The sequence below is a fragment of the Gymnoscopelus microlampas genome, assembly GCF_963454915.1.
Source record: "Gymnoscopelus microlampas genome assembly, chromosome: 1".
NCBI lineage: Eukaryota > Metazoa > Chordata > Actinopteri > Myctophiformes > Myctophidae > Gymnoscopelus > Gymnoscopelus microlampas.
In genome coordinates, this window is record NC_139962.1 from 23,836,248 (window position 1) to 23,856,758 (window position 20,511).

General features: G+C 40.6%; 2 protein-coding genes across 2 annotated transcripts; both read right to left on the reverse strand.

Annotated features, from left to right (window-relative positions):
- Nucleotides 1-914: 914 nt before the first annotated feature.
- Nucleotides 915-12,229, reverse strand: LOC311049669 (isocitrate dehydrogenase [NADP], mitochondrial). The gene is made up of 11 exons (XM_084063430.1): nt 12,062-12,229; nt 9,034-9,125; nt 8,574-8,739; nt 8,100-8,260; nt 7,856-7,999; nt 6,907-7,043; nt 5,095-5,246; nt 2,771-2,883; nt 2,536-2,633; nt 2,336-2,428; nt 915-1,303 (listed from the first exon to the last, which is right to left on the reverse strand). Exons 1-11 carry the CDS (start codon nt 12,219-12,221, stop codon nt 1,219-1,221), a joined length of 1,401 nt encoding a protein of 466 aa, XP_083919556.1. The 5' UTR covers nt 12,222-12,229; the 3' UTR covers nt 915-1,218.
- A 584-nt stretch (nt 12,230-12,813) lies between these two features.
- tmed3 (transmembrane p24 trafficking protein 3) lies at nt 12,814-19,873 on the reverse strand. Its single transcript, XM_084051969.1, has 3 exons — nt 19,607-19,873; nt 17,636-17,881; nt 12,814-15,074 (listed from the first exon to the last, which is right to left on the reverse strand). Exons 1-3 carry the CDS (start codon nt 19,742-19,744, stop codon nt 14,841-14,843), a joined length of 618 nt encoding a protein of 205 aa, XP_083908095.1. The 5' UTR covers nt 19,745-19,873; the 3' UTR covers nt 12,814-14,840.
- Nucleotides 19,874-20,511: the final 638 nt, after the last annotated feature.

A 20,511-nucleotide genomic window follows, 5' to 3' on the forward strand; every position in this document is an offset into this window, starting at 1 on the left:
TTAGACAGAAATGCAAACAGCACAAGTACAGTCATACACTTGCTAAAAAGATAACACCAAAAAAGTCCTTGCGGTCTTGTTTCCAAGATATTTCACACAATATTGCACAAATTCACAATATGAAATGTATCAATTACAGTTTTAAGCAAAATGCAAAATACAAAAGTTATCAACCCTGTACACCAGCGGTTCCCAACCTTTTCTGATCAGGGCCCCCTAGAAAATCTTGGATGCGACCATGGCCCAACCATCTGACCACTTAACACAGCAGCCATTTGGCCTGGTTAAGAGGTCAGATGGGTGGGCCGTTCAGAGCATGTTTATTCTAATGATCAATCAATTGATTGTGTTCAAGATTGAATCAATGGCAATAACGTAGTGTACCTATTTATTGGTATTACGATGAAAATTACTTTTATATTTTTTTGTTTTTGTTATATTATCAATCAAATCTTCGTGTTTTGCCACTTGTTTGGTTGCCCACTTGCAATATCCTCATGGCCCACCGGTGGGCCCCAGCCCACCGGTTGGGAATCGCTGCTGTGCACAATTCTTAAATTACAATACAAAAGAATACAAAAAACCTCGCTCTTTAAGTATAGAACTATTGATTATCTAAAGCTTATGAAGGGTCTTGGCTTCGTATTATTTTGTGATTAATATGTTTCTGTGCATATGAATCACTACATAGTTGAAGGAACAACGGCAATTATTGCATTATTATGGATTATTGGTTTGATTTCATTATTTGTTATCTGCAAAACAGCATTGCTTTATATAGCATCATCGATTGTATACACATTATTTCTTACTGAAATTGACTTCAGTGAAATGGGCAAGATTACTTGCCACTTCCTTAACTTAATATTAAACATCACTTTTATATTAATGAATACATTATTAATACAGGCAGTGAGGTAAATGGACCATTGGCAACCGTAAACAAAAACAAAAAAAAGATTTTAAGATAATAAAATAAATACAAATAAGAACAAAATGGAGATTCAAGGTTTCTGCCCAACAGTGGTTTAATTCTATCCATGTAAAAACGTTCATACAAACTAGAACACTAAAAATGAAAATAAAAACTACAGACTTGTGTCTGCACCGTCATGGGCGATGTGCAACATGAGGAGTAGTTAGAGTGATAGTTATTGGTGCCTACAGTATACTACAGTATATGATATGATGATTGAATCTAAACTGTGAACTGGTTCCTCACTTGCCCAGAGCTTTGTCCAGGTTGGTCTTGATAGCATCCAGGAAGTCTGCAGTGTTGACGTAATGTTCATTCAGCTTGCAGCTGCAATGTCAGAGCAGTTTATTAGCGTCAAAGACTAACTAATGTGCAATCACATTCTATATTTCTTTATACATTACAAACAAATAACAGTGCCTACATTTTCCTCTATGGCCTCATTTGTCTTTATAATTAATTAGAATATTATGAATTTTTAGTATGAAGTTGCTATATATATATCTTAAAAAGTCTATATTCCGGTATTCCAGTAATCATTGCATACAGTAGTTAGAGCGAGAGTTCAGGAACCGGGCTCCGTGTCTATCCGTCTCTTAATAAAGGGAAACATAATTTTTTTTCAGTTTTGGGATATTTTCAATTTTATCCAATTAGGAGAGATCATTTTCAGCTTTTGTTCAAGTTCCAATTTTGTCTGCAAATTGTTTGTCTCATCACATCCCATTTTACTTATTTATGCTATATATTTTATGAGTTCTCTCTCCTGATTGGAACATTGTTATCCTGACCTGAAAATGTATTTTCTTTTTATTAAAGAGCTGGAGAGACGAGGAGACCCCTGTTACTCAGAATATATTTTGAACATGTATTTTAACGAATAAATATCACTTACACTCCCTTTAACCACTTGAACACTAGTGTCCCTATTCTGGGGTAAACATTCAGCAAACTGTACTCTTAAAGATTATTCCACATTTCAGGAAAACTCAATTCAAATATCAACTGTGTCAACACAAGATAATCTTTCTTGCAGACACATACGTGCTGTAATCTGGTACAACCAGTTGATATAGTATATTAGAGTGGTTCTCACAGTGGGGTCCAGGTACCCCCAAGGGTCCTTGATTGGGTTCCAGGGGGTCCCCAGCTAAATGAGTTTACATAGCATCAAAATCAGTTTAACCACTTTAACCCTATTTTATACTTTGCCTATTCAAAAATATCTGAATTTAAAGATCTTTTCAGATGGGAGTCTGCTGCCAAATACATCTCAATTTGGGGGTCCTTGACATGAAATTGTTTGAGAACAACTGGTACATACAGTATAGTCTTGTTTACAAAAGTCTAGAAACTCACTTGGCCAAGCCGTGGATGCACCCTGCCAGATCTTTAGTCATCACACCGCTCTCCACCGTCTGCACACACACCTTCTCCAATGTCTGAGCGAACCTGCAGGGTTCAATGACATGGAACATTAATGATTGTTGCAGATAGAAAGATAAACTAGATAGAAGATAAAAAACACTTAATTATCCCTTCAATTATCATTGTATTACTTCATCAGATCAGGGTTTCCATCCAGTTTGCCTCTGTGCTCCAGACCCCTGGTCCACGCAAAGATGCTGGCGATGGGATTAGTACTGGTGGGTCTGCCCTAGAATACAGAGAAAAATAACGCCAATAAAGAATTATTATTCTGAGTGCCAGTGCAAAATGTAATTTTGTCTTGGTGAGACATGGCTAAGGTCGCGTTAACCACCAACCCTAGTGGCCCAATGTGTAGCAGTGTACCTTCTGGTGTTCGCGATAGTGTCTGGTCACCGTGCCGTGGGCAGCCTCTGCCTCGATGGTTTTGCCATCGGGACAAACCAGCACTGATGTCATGAGACCCAGAGAGCCAAAACCTGCAGACATGCACGCCATTTATAGAAACAAACTGTACACTGTACATATACAGGATTGTGTGTGTGTGTGTGTGTGTGTGTGTGTGTGTGTGTGTGTGTGTGTGTGTGTGTGTGTGTGTGTGTGTGTGTGTGTGTGTGTGTGTGTGTGTGTGTGTGTGTGTGTGTGTGTGTGTGTGTGTGTGTGTGTGTGTTTTGATTGATTGATGTACTTCATTTAGTAAGACATAAGAACAACAGTACATGGATGTACAAATTCACAATACAAGGTCTACTAAACTGGAAGACTCATTAAGCACTGAGCTTGTTTAAGATGAGATCCCCATGCACACAAATCATGATGACATATAAGAGACAGACATATATACACACTACTATATAGAATCAGAGTCATACAATCAGCTTACAGGTTTCTGGTATGAAGAGAAAATATGTACAAGAGAAGAAAAAAACGGGGAGGGGGGGTTGGGGGGGCCTGGTTAAGACTTAGACAGGGGCCATTTTCGAATTGCATCCTCCTGAAGGTGTATCTTAGGGCAGTTTTGAAAGTGAGTAGGGTTTTACACTCCTTTACTCCTTTTGGTAGGGCATTCCGCATTTTTGATGAATAGCATGAGAACGAGTTCATTCCCTTTGTTGAGCCAAATCTGGGTTGAACATGATTCGTGGAGCTGCCTCTGGTGTTATGATTGTGGACTTCGTTAACGTTTTGGAAGTATTTTGACAAATACAGGGGGATCCCAATGTTGTGGTGTATCTTGAAGACCAGGCCCATAGCAAGTTGCTGTACTCTGTCCTCAACCCTAAGCTATCCAATCCTAGCAAAATGAGCATGGGTTAGATGGGTTTTGTGATTGAGGCCAAGAAGTAGCCTTACTAGTTTGTTTTGGGATGTTTGGAGCCTTGTTTTTAAGGCCTTGGAGGTGTTGTGATACCATGAGGACCATGCATAATCGTAATAACCTTGTATGAGGGCCCCTGCAAGAATCTTCAGAGTATTCTTGCTGACTAGACGGCCAATCATATACAAAAAGCGTATTCTTTGGTTGACCTTTTTGATCACTCTTTCGGATATTTTGTTACCGGAGAGGTTTGCCTCCAAGATGGAACCCAGGTAGGTAATTTCCTCCTTTCTTGTGATAACATCATCACCCACTTTGATCGTGAAACTCTCAGCCTTGCTAAGGTTAGAACTGAGGATGGATTCAGTTTTGCCCAGGTCTAATGATAGTTTGTTGTCGGAGAGCCAGATACAGATCTTGTTGAGTTCAGAGCTGAGAGTTTTCTCAACCTGCAGCCTGTCCCTGTCCGAGACCAGCAGAGCCGAGTCATCTGCGAACAGGAACAGTTTTCCATGACTGTGTGTGTGTGTGTGTGTGTGTGTGTGTGTGTGTGTGTGTGTGTGTGTGTGTGTGTGTGTGTGTGTGTGTGTGTGTGTGTGTCACGTGTAGGGGGTAGCACCTTAATGTGTGCACTTTAATCACAAGTAACTACAACATGGACTTTGATCAGTAATAAAACATTGAACATTACTTCTGTATGAGTTCAAAGAATGAACTGTATGTAATGTAGCACTTAAAGACTGAGCAGATTTTAAAACATTGTATTGTCAACATTCATAATTAATGACACAATTCCTTAGGTATCTTGCTCTACAAGCTCGCAATTGTCAAACCCCACTCACTCATGAACTCACATTTTTGCCTCCTCACCTACTCCGTTCTCCGACCTCCATCGCTCACGTTCCTAAAGCTTAATTTGCTTCGAGGAGCCGAGAATAAGGAGAGCGGAGTCTCCCCAATCCACTTGGAGCGAGGATCAGGGAGGATACTTCAAGTGTGACGTACAGTATAAATTCTCCTCCTCCACATGGCAACCCTCCGGGCCCTGGAGTGGTCCAGCGATCCAGCTGTTTGACAAGTCATTTCTGTCGCTTCAAAATTATGCTGACTGAGCGAGGAACGCTCCCATTCCATTCCAAGCGTACCTGATAGATTCCTCCGTCCTTGCCTCTCCTAATTGTCTCCTCGCTCGGAGGCGGGGCTAAGGTGCGAAGAAACGATGCGAGTGGAGGACGCAAGGGGGAAAGTTTGAGTATTGGGATTTGGCTATTGCGTTGCATCGTGAGTGACACGTAATGAGCTTGTAGATCAGCCATTTTCAGCCTGGGACATGTCTTACGATGAACTATAAATCAGGTGAAAGCATCCTCACCCTGAGCCAGAATATCAGACTGCACATCTCCATCATAGTTCTTGCAGGCCCAGACGAAGGCTCCTGAAGACTTCAACACCTGGGCCACCATGTCATCAATGAGCCTGTGTTCATACCAGATCTTCAGCTTGTCAAACTGTGGCTTGTAGTTCCTGTGGAACACATGACAATAATACAAGTATTTGTCACCTGTATAGTAAAGACACGTGGGGTCGAGACAGACAAATTAACTCCACTAGTAAAATTGGAGAGACAATGCCCCTTTTGTGATGATGCAATGATCATTTCCAACAGTGATGAACACAATATAATATCTGTGGCGATAAAACAATAAAATCCCAGTACAAACTAGTATCCCATTGTGTGCATTAAGGCACGGTCACACATGCACTATACACGTCTCAGCGTCTCGTTGTAGTGCTAAAGCGTGTGAAGCATAGACATATAAATAATATCTCATAGCTTAATTTATAGTCACATTAATTACTGCTGTGCAGTCTGGGGCAATGCAGCTCTTGGAGACATTAAGAGACTGCAGATCACATTGAACAGGGCAGCAAGAATGGTCTTAAGATGTGGATATGAAATTGGTACGGTTGAACTGCAAAGCATAATGGGATGGCCCACAGTATCTGAATGTGTGAGACAGCAATCTTTTGCACTGATTACAAAGATTAATGTGTCTAACAAGCCAGTTAGTGTAAGGAATCGGTTGACATTAGTTCGTGACAGTCATCTGGTCAACACAAGATCAAGATGCAAAAACCACTATGTTATACCTAAAATAAAAACTATCATGGGAAGCAGATCTTTTATTTTTAGGGCGGTCAAAATATGGAACTCATTGCAATAATTTGGATGTTTGTTTAATGATTCGTGCTTTTTTCTTCTGTGTCCTATTTTTATAGTAATAAATAGTTTTTACAATGGTATGCGGTCAGGTCTAGGCCTGGCTCAGGGAGGAGGACGCCCCTGCCATGCATAGTCCACCATGGGTATCCATGGTCATCCCTTAGGTGCAACAGGCCTAAGGCCTAGTAGTAGGTGTGTATGTGAGATGAGTTACATCTTTTTATTGTGTAACTCTGTATATTGGTACTGTTTTTACATTATGGTATGTTGCAATATGTTTATTGTAATTTTTATCAGTATTGTACACTGTACGTATGTAATGTATTGTATTTCTGCTTGCTGGACTCTTGGAAGATTAGCCTCGGCTAAAAGAGATCCAAATAAAATCAAAATCAAATCAAATATAAAGGTAGACGCCTCCTCCGGCTCTGAGGCGTTTGTATCTCGGGCTTCCACGTGCGTCACAGAAGGGGACGTTCGGTAGGCCAATCAGAGGCAGGTGGGGGCGGGTCTTTTCATAACCCAGCTCTTAACCTTTTAAGAGGCAGCCACGCAGCAGCTAGTCAGTTAGACGTGCTGTGATTGGCCAGTAGTCACTTTGAGTGGCAGCGTGCTCCCTCTAAAATGGCGGCCGCGATGCAGGTCGCTCCAACGAACTGCAGCGGCCAATGAGGTATCTAGGTTTCTATATATATGGTGTGAAGTACGTGTGTGAACTGGAGTTCAATATTGGTGAACTTTGACCGGGTATCAAAGATAGTATCAACCAATAGGAAAGACGCCCCATGTTTTTCTTGTAGTTTTCTGTCAGTGAGCCAGCACTCCAACGTACAAATGATCTACTGACCAGCACTGCCCACAACCCCACATGGCAACATGGGAAATTGACACGTCTGAAGTCTCAGCTTGTGTTGGTTACAACGCATATGAAGCGGATGTGTGAAGTGTCCAGCATCTTACTTCTGGAAGATGTCCTCAAAGATGTCTTTAAAGCGTCCATCGTAAGCCTTCAGGATGGTGTTCTTGGTGCTCAAGTAGAGAGGCCAGCGTTTCTGGATGGCGTACTGGAAGCAGCTGTGAGCGAACCCACTGATGGACTGTTGGAACACAACCACACATATGTAATATTTACTTAGAATGAAAGAAGCCAATTGTGTCATGTCATGTTATGTCATGTCAACGTGTCATGTAATTTCATGTTGAGGTAAATCAAGTGAAGTTGAGGCAAATGTTGTCTTCCTTTAACTTGTTATTCTTTCAGTCACTTTGAATTGATCAATACTAAAAACATTTCAGTTTAAGCATGAATAAAGGTAATTTTGTAACTTGGTTTTTCCCTTCTGTGTTTACATTATTGTAATCACTTAATAAAACTGAGAAATGTAAGAATGACTTAATCTTATGCACACCTCTCCCTGCGCTTTCATATCATAATTTACCACAACACCTTTCTCAGCGCACAGCAGACTGGAGAGAAAAGGAATTGTGAGTTACTGAATAACTCACATGCCTGAAGCATGACTTTTACTTAGTCATATGATGCTGTCTACGCCAAAAATAGCAGATCTACAGCTCTTTAATAAACAAATGTCATCCAATCCGGTTAGGGAATCCCACAAAAATCATTTGTCAGCTGGTGTTACAGTTCCAATTTTGTCAGCTAATTGTTTTGTATCGTCACTGTCAATTTCACTGGTTTATCATGTGTCCTGTATGGGTTCTCTCTACTGATTGGATGAAATTGGTATCCAAACCTCAAAATGTATTTTCTGTTTACTAAAGAGCTGGACAACCAGGGGGGGGGAGACCCTGTTTCTAATCTGAACAAACACTCTATGCTACAGCAATGATTGCTATGGGAACATAGAACTATTAACCAAAACATATTACACAGTGATATACTTCTCACCTCATCTGTGTTGTACATGCCCATCCCACAGCCTCCAGCAGGGAAGTCGTACACCTCCCACTCTGTGGCTTTGCTTCCATCAGACGGGCTGAAAATCATCTTGAACTTGCCGGGCTGGCTGACAACGAAGTCTGTGGCCCGGTACTGTGATGGACAGAAGAACAAAGACGCTTCTTTAAAACGAATCATTCCTACATTTTTTTGGATAGCATCCGAGAAAACAACATCTATTTCACGTGCCTACCTGATCTCCGAAGGCATGTCTGCCAATCGTTATAGGCTGCGTCCAACCAGGAACGAGACGGGGAATGTTCTTGCAGGTGATTGGCTCGCGGAAGACGGTGCCGCCCAGGATGTTTCTGATGGTTCCGTTAGGACTTTTCCACATCTTCTTCAACTTGAACTCTGAGGACATATGATGTATCATTGCTTTTTCCATTTCCTGAAAAGTAACGGTTTTGGACATACGAGGTTTCTACCCGACAGCGACGATATGTGCGTCTTTATGTGTGTGTGTGTAGGCTATTACAAGGGATGCAGAGTAGCTGCAAAAGGCACCTCAAGCCTAATTCATACAATTCAATGTCCGTAGTACAGTGGTGTCACTTGCCAAAAAGATACATATCTTTAGTACGCAGCACAGCCATGCAGTGGACTATAAATGAAGCTTTGTTAATTTATTAAGTTTAATGAAGATTTAGTAAGGCAAAGGTGATACCCTCCACTCTGTCCTCGTCAGGTGTGATGGTGGCACACTTCACAGCCACGCTGTATTTCTTGGTGGCCAGTGCAGAGTCGATGGTGACCTGGTCATCTGTCTGGTCTCTGTACGGCAGACCCAGGTCAAAATACTTCAACTCCACATCAACGTTGGACAGGATGAGCTGTTCAAATACAAACCAGTACATATTTGTGTTTGGTGGTATCTTGTGTGTATGTAAGCCTACTTCATGTACATTTTCAAAAATTGTCAAACATTTTCAAAGATTTCTGTAAATAGCAGATCTACAAAATAGTAGCCCTACAAGGTCTTAATTGCTTAAGTGGTTCACAGTTATATAGTATCATCGCTGTCCTCAGTGTCCTGGCAGAAAGCTTGTATCTCCATATTTTTGTGTGGGATTTTTTTCCCCCACACGTGACACATACCAGTGACGGTAATTAGAGTAATGAACTACCTTCTCTTTGATGAACTCCCATATGATGCGGGTCATCTCATCGCCGTCCATCTCCACCACTGGCTGAGCCACCTTGATGCGCTTTGTGGCATCTGCAAAAGATTTAACAATTTATAGCCTTATGTACAGTATGTGGTATGTGCTCTTACCAGGTGAGACACTTTTATCATTTTAAAGAATGGAAATGGGGGGATGAGTGGCCCCGAGCTGAGTCCCATGACACCCCACAAGACCCCCTTTGGAGACTAAACTGGCCGTGACCCAGAGCCCAAGAGTGGATCATTTTTATTATTATTATTTTCTTTTTTAGGGGTATAGTTCAATACCAAAACACTGGATTGGGATCACTTTGAAATCCAACATGTGATAATAGAATTATCTCACCAAACATTTTGTCAAGTTTGATTAATCAAATAATATATCTAACACCCAAAATTCATATCTGATCCACTTGGCTAGGGAGTAAAAGTTTTGAACTCTTGGAGGGGATCAAGCAGGGACTTGGTGACAAGTGCATTGAGAACCAACAAGGCCTCTTTGTGGGCCCTGGAAGTGGGCTGCCAATAGGCTTGTCACAATTATTACATAATCGCCTAATCGCAAATATTTGAGATAATCGCGTTTATTTGCCCAATCATCTGTATCGGTTCCATTCATCTAATCAATCTGTTGAAACATTTTCAGACATTTTCAAACAGCGGTAATAGCAAATCTACAATTTGTGAGCTGGTAGATAGGCTATTTCCACTATTAAAAAATGTAAAATATGAATTGATTAAATATGTCCTATTTAGGCCATAGTAGCCTACTGTACATTGGCCATTTATTTTGATTATTAGAGGTCATTGTCAGTCGTTTCTTTTTATATTTAAGATATTTGACATATCAATTTCTGTTTACAAAGCCTAAAAGGCTAAATATTAAAATATTCCAACGTTCAATGCCAAAAACACAATTAAATCGCAATTATTTGTACGACAATTCATTGTCAACTACAATGTCATGATGGTGACAGATCTGCTCTGCCAATCACTGGGAAAAGATCATCAATGCAACTATCAATTATTTTCCTAGCGAGAATAAAAACAAAAAAGTACCTAACATTGTATTTAAGTGCAGTATTTGAGTAAAAGTATTTAGTTACTTTCCACCAGTTATCATTAAATCTAGCATCTGTCTAAAGTTTAGACAGATTTTTTTTATTTAGATATTTAGATAGACTCTAAACTATCTAAATAACATTCTTAACCTTTGTGAACAGGCAAACAGTACATGTCTACCGTATCTAAATAACAAAATACATACCATAACTATCTATCGAAAACGGATAACAATAAATGAATGCTAGGGGGTGTGATAGAGACTGAAGAGATTATGTTTCAGACTGTGGTGGAGGATGCAGAGTGAGTCTGCAGTTCTGACAGAGAGGGAGGTCATTTCACAGTTTGGGAGCCAGGAGGAGGGAAAAGAGTCCAAGACGTTTGGAGCGTTGGCCAGGGTGTTTTAGGGCATTGGTTCTCAACCTGTGGTTCAGGACCCCCAAGGGGGTCCCCACACGATTTACTTTTTGTTGGGGGGGTCCCCAGTGAAGTGACAATTTAAGGACATTTAAGACCTTTTTAACACCTAAAAAAAGAAAGAAAGAAAACATTTTGATTTAAAAGCCATTCAAAAGTAATCAACACACTATACTATAAAAACTGGTGAAATATTGGCCAAATTGTCAAATAATATAAGAAAGAGGCAAAACCAATATTAAAATAGACGATCTACTTGCGTTGTGAGCTTGTAGACACAAAATGTCTCTGTGGAACCGATGTAATGCCTCAACTCCTACAATTCCAAGTGCTTATCAGGGAGGGGGGTCCACATGCAGTTAACTTCAAATATGTTTATTTTGGGGGGTTGTGGCCTGAAAAGGTTGCGAACCACTGTTTAGGGAAGTATAGGGAGGTAAGCTGAGGGTGCAGCCCAGCCAGCCATATTTAGGGAGATTGAAGACCATGCATCCATGTTGTGCTTGTTACTGCATGTGTATAATAAAACATGATAGACCTGCTTCCCATAGGCCCAAGGGTAATTACAACCAAGGGTTGGAATTTGAACTCATTAGTGTCACTGGAGGCAACTTTAAAAAAAAGCTTTGTAATCTTATTGTCTGCAACTGTTTTAACATTATTGTTGTTATCACGTGGCACCATGCAGGCAGCATTAATGTGCAGGCATTCTGACCTTGGGTATAGGCTATATAGCAATATTACTTGGATAACAGGTGTTATATTACCTGCCCTTGCTCCATACTTGGCTGGGGGGCTACAGCCTGTCACATGCCAATAATACTGTAGCTCTGCGAATTAGGCTACTCTCACTCTTACTATTGTGTCTAGGGGTTATAATAAGCCTATACCCTTCAACCTGACATTTGTACAGATATGGTAATGTGTTACAATATAACCGTTAAACATTAAACCAGTGCAGATCTTTAAATAGAGCCATCATCATCCATCCACCCCTTCAGTTTCATCACGTAGCTATAGCGGTAGCCTTGGATCAAGACCATAGATGTATTTTATAGATTTTGACATTTGCATATCATAGATACGAAAGTAAAAGTCATCTCGATAAAAGACGTATATGATAGTCTTGATCTGAGGATATAGCAACGCAACGGTGATCTTCCACAAGCAACCTGGGGTCGTGTGAGGTGATCCATCCACGGTGTGTGTGTGTGGGGGGACGGTCTCTTTAGAGAACAGTGCATCATCAACCACAGATTCCACACACATACGTGGATCACGAGTGTCTCTCTTACAGCCATGATGATCGCATATACCAGTTATTACATTACATTATTATATCTTGTTGTTATGATAGATTACATAATAGCCTATGGAGCGCTCATTCTGCAATTCTACCGGTTGCATTGTCAGATCACCATTAATAACGCACAATGAGAAAGGAGCAAATATGCGACGGTATAGGCAATAACGTCAGGTGATGATGAGATCATGAGTTTGGATAGACTTACAGTGTCTATTCTGCTGCAGTCGGAGACTTTGATGATGATGATGATGCTGATGATGATGGCTGAAGACCACCCCGACGACAGCAGCGGGGGTCTTCTCAGACAGCGCAGCAACGGCAGCCGTCCTGGAGACGGACGTGAGAGCTCTGATGTACCCCGCCATGATGAACGGCTGATCAATCAGTCAGATTTGTGAATGAACGGCTGATCAGTGAGATCAATGAGGAGAGGAGAGAGAGCGGCGCTCGGAATTCAACCCACGTCAGCTTGGAAAGTGAACAGGGAAACAAGCGCTGCGGTTAGCCAATAGAATGAGCGTAGACGATAGCGTGCACGCGAGCTTGCGTGTAGCCGAGTGAAGGAGTTATTTGAGGACACGGTCAGTGTTTCCCACGATCCACATGTCTCTTTTTTGCATCTCAGAGACGTGGGCTAGTGTAGGTCAATGACAAAACCAGCTCCACAGCAAGGCAATATATGATAGTGGGAGAATATCAGCTAATCAGAATGATGTACTTAAGCTAATTAAGTGGTTGTTTAAAACTAGGGGGGAAAGAGAGGGGGGAAAATGTTTAAAGTAGTAGTTCACCCAAAAAAAAGACATGAATTCGTGGAGATTTTTTTTTTGTCTCATTCCTAAACCAATATCCTAATTCGATGACCATACTCTTTGATAGGCTACTGAGTCTCCTATTGACCGATGACAATGTCATCAAATTATTGGCAATTTAATGACAAACCATTCAAGACAGAGACAGCATCCAACACTTCCCTTTATGAAACATCATAGACATACTATTACATTACATGGACACTATCATTACATTACATGGACATTATCATTACATGTACAGGTAAACAAACTGATCAACAACCAGACCATGTTGACATGTAACAGGACAGCAAGAGCAGTAAACATTCAACTTACATTTTGGAATGCAGAAAAAGAAAGAATGAATCTTATCAATTCATGTGTGAGAGAGGGCTAGAGCATGTGTGGGAGTAGGCCTACAAATACCTTCTTTTATCCATGAATGTTTCAGTCATTTTTTTTTTATCTCAACATGAAATAATCGGAATAGATTTTTTATTATCAACTTTATCTATTAGAATGATTATACTTTGTCGTACAATGGTGTCAAGGAAAATAGTGAAATTAGCTGATCTACAAGCTCACAACACGTTGCATCGTTGTGAGCTTTTAGATCCGCTATTTTTGCAAATCGATCATTTTTATTAAAATCAATTATCATTTTTCCGATTCAACCAATCATACTGATTAACCGTTGCACACGTAGCACAATGCTCCATAGACTTGAGTATATTTCACACAGAATAGCAGTAACAAACTTTAAATACAATATAAAAAAGATGAATAAAACTAGGCCTTTTGGTTGCTACTCATGTGCCACTTTCACTGGAATTATTCTAATGCCACAACTTCTTCAGTGGTTCCCAACCTTTACTGGATCAAGGCCCACTATTGAAAGCATTTGCGGCCCACTCATCTGACCACTTAACACTGTGTTAAGTGGTCAGATGGGTGGGCCGTGTGCACTTTCAGAGCATGTTTTTAATGATCAATCAATTGATTGTGTTCCACCTTGGATCAATGGAACCAACACTGTATACTTTAAGCTCATATCACTTTATAATGCTGTTATGTTTTGCCAATTATTTGGGGGCCCACTTGCTATAACCTCCCGGCCCACAGGTTGAGAACCACTAAGGAACGGACTTCAGCAACTTGACCTCCGAGACGAGAAATCAGTAAGAAAACAATTACAAAGGAAAGGCCTGGTTTGTGACCAGACAGATCAGTCGATTGAAAAGGCTTTTCTCAAGTATTTTTCATAAATATATATTCTATCTCTGTGGGGTAGGGAGACAACCGTCTAATCTACAGCACATCCATGAGTGTAGCAGAGTTGGAAAACATTTAGTGTGACTTTACAATTACAGCACGTGTTTAAAGTTACAATCCGGGACTTATTGTAATGAATAAAAGGTTATTTTAATCAAAGTGTATGGCAGAGTATGCTAAAGTCATACTGTGCAGTGTGTAACATTCATTTTAGTATATTTGCTAATTGTTTTCAAGAGAGTATCTAGTACATCTGCAGCGGTTGTGCTTTGCACGACACGCCGCGCGATGAAATCAATGACAAAAATGTGTCATATAACTCTGGAAAAATGTATGGGTATAGACACCTTAATAAACTTGTTGTGTAAAGCATAAATTGGCCGTTAGAGGTGGATGAAAGCAACACAGCTGTAGCTAATCAAATGAATAATGGGTGTGTTTGATTTAGGTGCGTCAATGTGCATTGACAACACTGATCAATACTGTCTATCTATGCTTGCACATTGGAATACTAATGGCATGGACACACCTAAATGTAACACACGCATTATTATCAATTTGATTAGCGGTAGCTGTGTTGCTTTCTAGCCTGCTGTGTTTTAATCTGTTGTAGTTTTGAACCGGAACTGGAAATTAAACTACAAAATCAGAGTTGAATTCCCCTTTAAACCTATTTGGGACAATTGGTGCTGAAAAGTAAGGCTGATTTATACTTTGTTGCACGCTGTTGTAGTGCGTCAAAAATAGCTGATCTAAAACCTCAAAACATGTCGCAGCATGACGCGTTTTGAGCTCGTACATCGGCTATTTACGGTACACAACCAAGTATTAATCTGGATGTGATTGTGTAAACACAGGATGTGTGGCGTCTCCATTTACACTCGCCAGTGTGTTGAAAATCACATGGGCCCACTCTGACTATGTGCTGGCCGGAACGGTGCCTTTCTGGTCGGTGAAGAAGCTCCGCAGCATCAGGACCTGTCCGATACTGACGACGAACAGCAGGATGGTCTCGCCGATGGACCAGTACGCCACGCGGTCATGGAGGTCCTCCGCCCGGATGCGGTCGTGGGCTTCCCTCAGTCGGTACCACGTCTGGGAGTCTGCCACCACCTTCAGGATCTCGTGGATGGAGAGGCACGACGACTCCATCTGAAAGAGGAAGAAGCATGGGTTTAAAGTTTTGAGGTTTATAAAAAAAAGCTTCCAAATTACCTCTATCCTGGTGTCTCGCCACTGGCTGCCGGAATGATTTAGAATCAATTTGAACACTCTCCTGTTCATACAAAAAGCCCTAAATGGGCTGGCCCCCTCCTACATTGCTGAATGCTGACCTTTTGACCTTTCATACAGGGCTGGGCGATATGACGTAAAATCTCCAGACTGACTAAGTTTCTTGCAAGGACAGCAAGGTACTTAGATAGGGAGACAAAACAGGTGGTGGCCAACTCCCTTATAATGTGCCATTTTGATTTTGCATGTACATCTTGGTTCGAGGGCTTAATGAAATCCCTCAAAACCAAGCTACTTTCTGCTCAGAATAGACTGATCAGGGTCATTCTAGGGTTAGGACCCAGATCCCATATAGGTAGGAACCAGTTTAGAGAGAGAATATATGGCGAGGTTCCCATATTTTTAAAGACATGTTTTACGCAGAGAAGCGAAGTACACCATTTTTTCACCAGAGCCAGTGTAGCAGATGTGAGCCATCCGGCTATTAAAAGTAAAGTTGGCAAAGAATCATTTACTTACATAGGAGCCACACAGTGGAACGACCTTGAATCTAGTGTCAAACTGACAACCTAAAAGCATGTCTATTAGAAAAGGTTCCCCTATAAAGGGTCATTAGACTAGGGAAAGATAGGGGAGCACTTGTTTGTATGACTATGCATGTTCTGTGTTTTGTATTGTTGCGTAAGTTACATGTGTTTTTGTACTGTAATGTATTTTTAACTTATTGTCTGTTATATGTGAGAGGACCTCAACTGAAATAAGTCTCAGGACTTTCTTGGGTAATCCTCGAACTGCAAGTGGTTTTTGCTTTTCAAATAAATCCCAAAAAATATATATATATATATATCACGATCAAGCCATTGTACAACGAAGTATAATACAGGTTTAAGTGGACTTAAGTGGACATAACCCGATAATTTAGTCGATAATAAGAAAAGGAATCTATTCGAATTTTTTGATAGTTATAAGAAATAAAATTAAATATAATTATATTATACTTCTCGATAATTCGATTAACCTACAATACATGAGCAAGAGTAGGTCGGTTATCTCTTCTAAATGTCAGTTTTGATATATTTTTGATTAATTGCCCAGCCCAACTTGCCCACTATATCCAGGTACCTCAGGTCAGGTAACTTGGGGCTACCAACTGTCCCCAAAGCTACACTCAGGCTCAGGGGTGACCACACCTCTGCTGTCACATTATTCCCCTCCCTGGCTGTCAGATCTGCTCCCTCCATAGAATCTTTTAAGTCAAGGTAGTCAAGTCAAGTAGGGCTGGTTAACTCTGGGTTATCGAAACCAATATTTAGAAAATTAACTGACTTAATCTGGCTCATGTAGGTCAATCGAACATTCAAGAAGCAGGGTTATTTGTATGATACATTTCTTTATTTCTTATATAGTCCACAAAACCCTAACTGAGGCTCAGGGGTAAACAGTGAACACACCTTTTCTGTCGCATTATTTGAGCCTCTGAATTGTATGTCTTATTGTTGAAATCTGTGCAGCACTTGGGTCAGCGACAGTTGTTTTAATAGTGCTTTACAAATACATAGAAGCTTCATTCAGACTTGTTAATTAACCAATAATAATAATCATAATAATATGCCCAAAACAGGGCAGCCAGTGATAATAGTGTGACACGTTGTCTGACCACATAGGACTGAAGTTATTATTAACGTTTTTTGAGGAAACTCTTCACCCTAAATGGAAGTAATCCTTGCTACCACCAGTTTGTGGTGGTATGGTGACCCCCAGTGGTAGGGGTGGGTATCACCACAATTTGATGTTCATCAAGAATCATCGTGTGTGTGTGTGTGTGTGTGTGTGTGTGTGTGTGTGTGTGTGTGTGTGTGTGTGTGTGTGTGTGTGTGTGTGTGTGTGTGTGTGTGTGTGTGTGTGTGTGTGTGTGTGTGTGTGTGTGTGTGTGTGTGTGTGTGTGTGTGTGTGTGTGTGTGTGCAATGAGGGGTGAGGCATATAAATGTGCAGGCATAGCCATGTAGCTGTAGAAAAACACAAGTATATATACTATAGCAGAGACACTTATACTATATTATACATATACTATCCATATAAAGTGTCTTCAATATATATGCGGAAAAATGACTGCATTATATAGTTCATGGTTCTCAACGTCGGGTCCAGAGACCACCAGGGGTCCAAATGGACTCTTACGGGTCTGTAACTCTGAGAGTGTACAAATGGACCCTTATGTGTTAAAGAAAGGCCATTTAACATGGTGGCTAGGTGGTCAATCAACTGGCCAGTATAGACCACAACTATGACTCTTGATTGAGATCAGCAGGAGGAACAATAACATTGCATCACACAAATCCATACGGATATTAGCTGGAGAATTTGTGACTGGATCACACCAGTCATTTCTGAATAAAAAACAGGCTTTTCGCCGCGTGGAAACTTAAAGCCTGGTGACACAAGGTCCAGCTCTGGTAAAAATGGGGCATATTATTATTACCTGGGTGAGTGCCGTTGCTCGGTTCATGTCGGGGAGGAGGGGTCTCTCGTCCCCGGCTCTGAAGTCCAGGTAGACGGTTTTATGTGAGAAGGTGGAGAACTCGTTGCTGAAGCAGACCTTGTAGACTCCCTTCATGGTGGTGGTGTGACTGAAGCTGTCGTACTGCTTCTTTCTCTCCTGGTAGAGAGCGTTGTTCAGGGGGTCCGTCACAAAACAGTCCACGTCGTAGTTGCCCCCGGCGATGACCTGACAACACGCAGAGGACAATATCAAAGACGGAACATTTCACATTTCACTCTACTAATATTTTAATATCTGACCCGTTTTCCCTGTTCTTTCTTCTCTCTATTCTTCTTCCCTTTCCTGAAAACGACACTCTATAAGAGTATACTCATAGACTATCATTGCTATAGAGTCTATATCAATGATAAAATAATAATAATATCACTCCGGTTTAAGTGGTTATGTGGTTAAGGAGGCTGCAATTCAAAACTGGCCCCAGCCCCAAGTCATAACCTAGCCCCCCCCCCCCCCCCCCTCGAATTGTTTACTGTACATATGCTTTTTTTTTCTTACCTTTAAACTGTTTATTTGATGTTCTGCATAGTAGTGTATATCTGTCTGTCATTTATTGTCTTATGAATTGAGTATGTGAGGACCTATATTGAATCAAGCCGAAAGGCTTCTTTGGGTTTTTCATCCTTTTTAGTTGACCTTGTATTTTAAACTGTACTTCCATGTGCTTTTTCTCTCTGCAAACTAAATCTAAACTAAATTAAAAGTATTGAATCAATCAATCAAAGTGCCTTGCTCAGCTGATACAAAGCCTGGAGGAGCTGAGGTTCGAACCAGGGACCTTCTGATTCCTAGCCTGCCTTTCTACCTCTATGATGCAGGAATGAAATGCAAACTAGAGCCTACATGAGGCTCACCTGATTGATTGATTGATTGATTGATTGATGTACTTTATTTAGTAAGACATGAGAACAACAGTACATGGACAACTACTATAGAATGTCATACAATCAGTTTACAGGTTACTGGTATGAAGAGTGAGACATATGTACAAAAGAAGAAGGAGAGGGGGGGGGGGGGTAGGGGGGTAGGTTAGGTTAGGATATCTGAATATCTGATACTGACAGCATCATATAAACAAGCCTTACATTTTATCATGTAGCCTATACACTCAGGAGAGGATTACATTAACACAAGGGATTTTACAGTATGTTATTAATATAACTTAACAGTGGAGGGAAAGTACTATAAGTACATTAACTCAAGCACTGTTTGTACAGTTCTGAGGTAGCCTACTTTTATCTATTATTTATATAACTAGGTTAAGCTACAGCAGCACATAAAGTAATTAAAATAGTCACCAGCAAAACATTAAACTAGGCTATAGGCTACTTTTACCTTTGGTATAGTATTGTAAATATATTTTGATGTCAATATACTTTTGAATGCCAGCGGTTAAGTACATTTACTAAATAATGTACTTAAGTACAATTATGAGGTATTTTTTTTACTTTACTGGAGTATTTCCAATTTTCAGTACTTTTACTTCTACTCCACTACATCTCAGAGGAAAATATTGTACTTTTACTCAATACAATTATTTGAAAACTTTAGCTAATAGTTTGTATATTTTGATTATTATTACAAAAGATACATTAACCACTTCAGCCCTATATACATGTTGGCCACTTGAAAATAGATGATCTAAGCTCACAATGCATCACAATGCATTGTGAGCTTGTAGATTGCAATTTTCAAAAGTGTATTATACATTTGAAAACGTGTGAAATGGGACATTCTGCATAAGTGCTTTCTACTTATTTATGGTACTTTAAGTACATTTTGATACCAATACATTTGTACTTTTACTCAAGTAAATTTTGAATTCTGGACTTCTACTTGTAACAGAGTATTTCTACATTTTAATGAAGCAGCCTAGATGTTTTAGAAGTTTACTTGAAAGTCGATGTCAAACTTGACTTGGCTGTCCATCTCCTCGTAGAAGCACTGCTTGTCGTTGTCGTTCAACTCAAACGTCAGCTCCGTGCACCACGCGCACGCGATCAAACAACACAGCACGACCGTGACACGCATGATGATGCAAATAAACAAACAAACAAATAAATAAATAAAAAACAAACAACTTCAACTTTATCTCCTGCGTGATGTTTCTAGGATGACATCTGGATACACGTCACCGTTATTATAGGTGTCATTATTTATACTTCGTCGTACGACTGGAGGCCGCGCGCTGAAAGATAGCTGATCTACAAGCTCACAAGGCGTCAAGTCCGCGACGCCGTGTGAGCTTGTAGATCAAGCTATTTTCAGCGCGCGGCCTCCGTCATACGACGAAGTATAAATCCGGCGTCAGTTACTACCCCTGTGGGAAAGTAACTATTTACTATTCAGTGCTCACATCCGGCCTGGAGCCCGCCCTACTGTATCTGGCCATGTTGACTCACATTTACCTGCATGGACGTGGGGTGGTTTCCGTATCCGTTCTAGATTGGATGTGTGAAACGCGAAAGTGAATTGGCCCCAGTTTAGAATAAACTGACGTGGCACGAAAGCACTTCCGGGGCAGTTTTGTTTTTTATTATGTATTTATGTTTTAAACTTGAATGTATGCATCCTTTCAAAGGGCGCTGGATGACGGACGGGTGATGAACGTCGACTCCAAAGTGCCGAAAACGTTAACTTCAATTATAACACCCAGCAAATGTATTCATTGCAGCAAAGATGGCTCTGCACACACTTCAATGCGTCCTAACAACTGGTAGAACACCGCCCCCCAGTGGCAGTTTGCAGGTTATTGGAGAGGTGTCTTGCATGGTTTCTTGCTGGATGAGAATCATAGA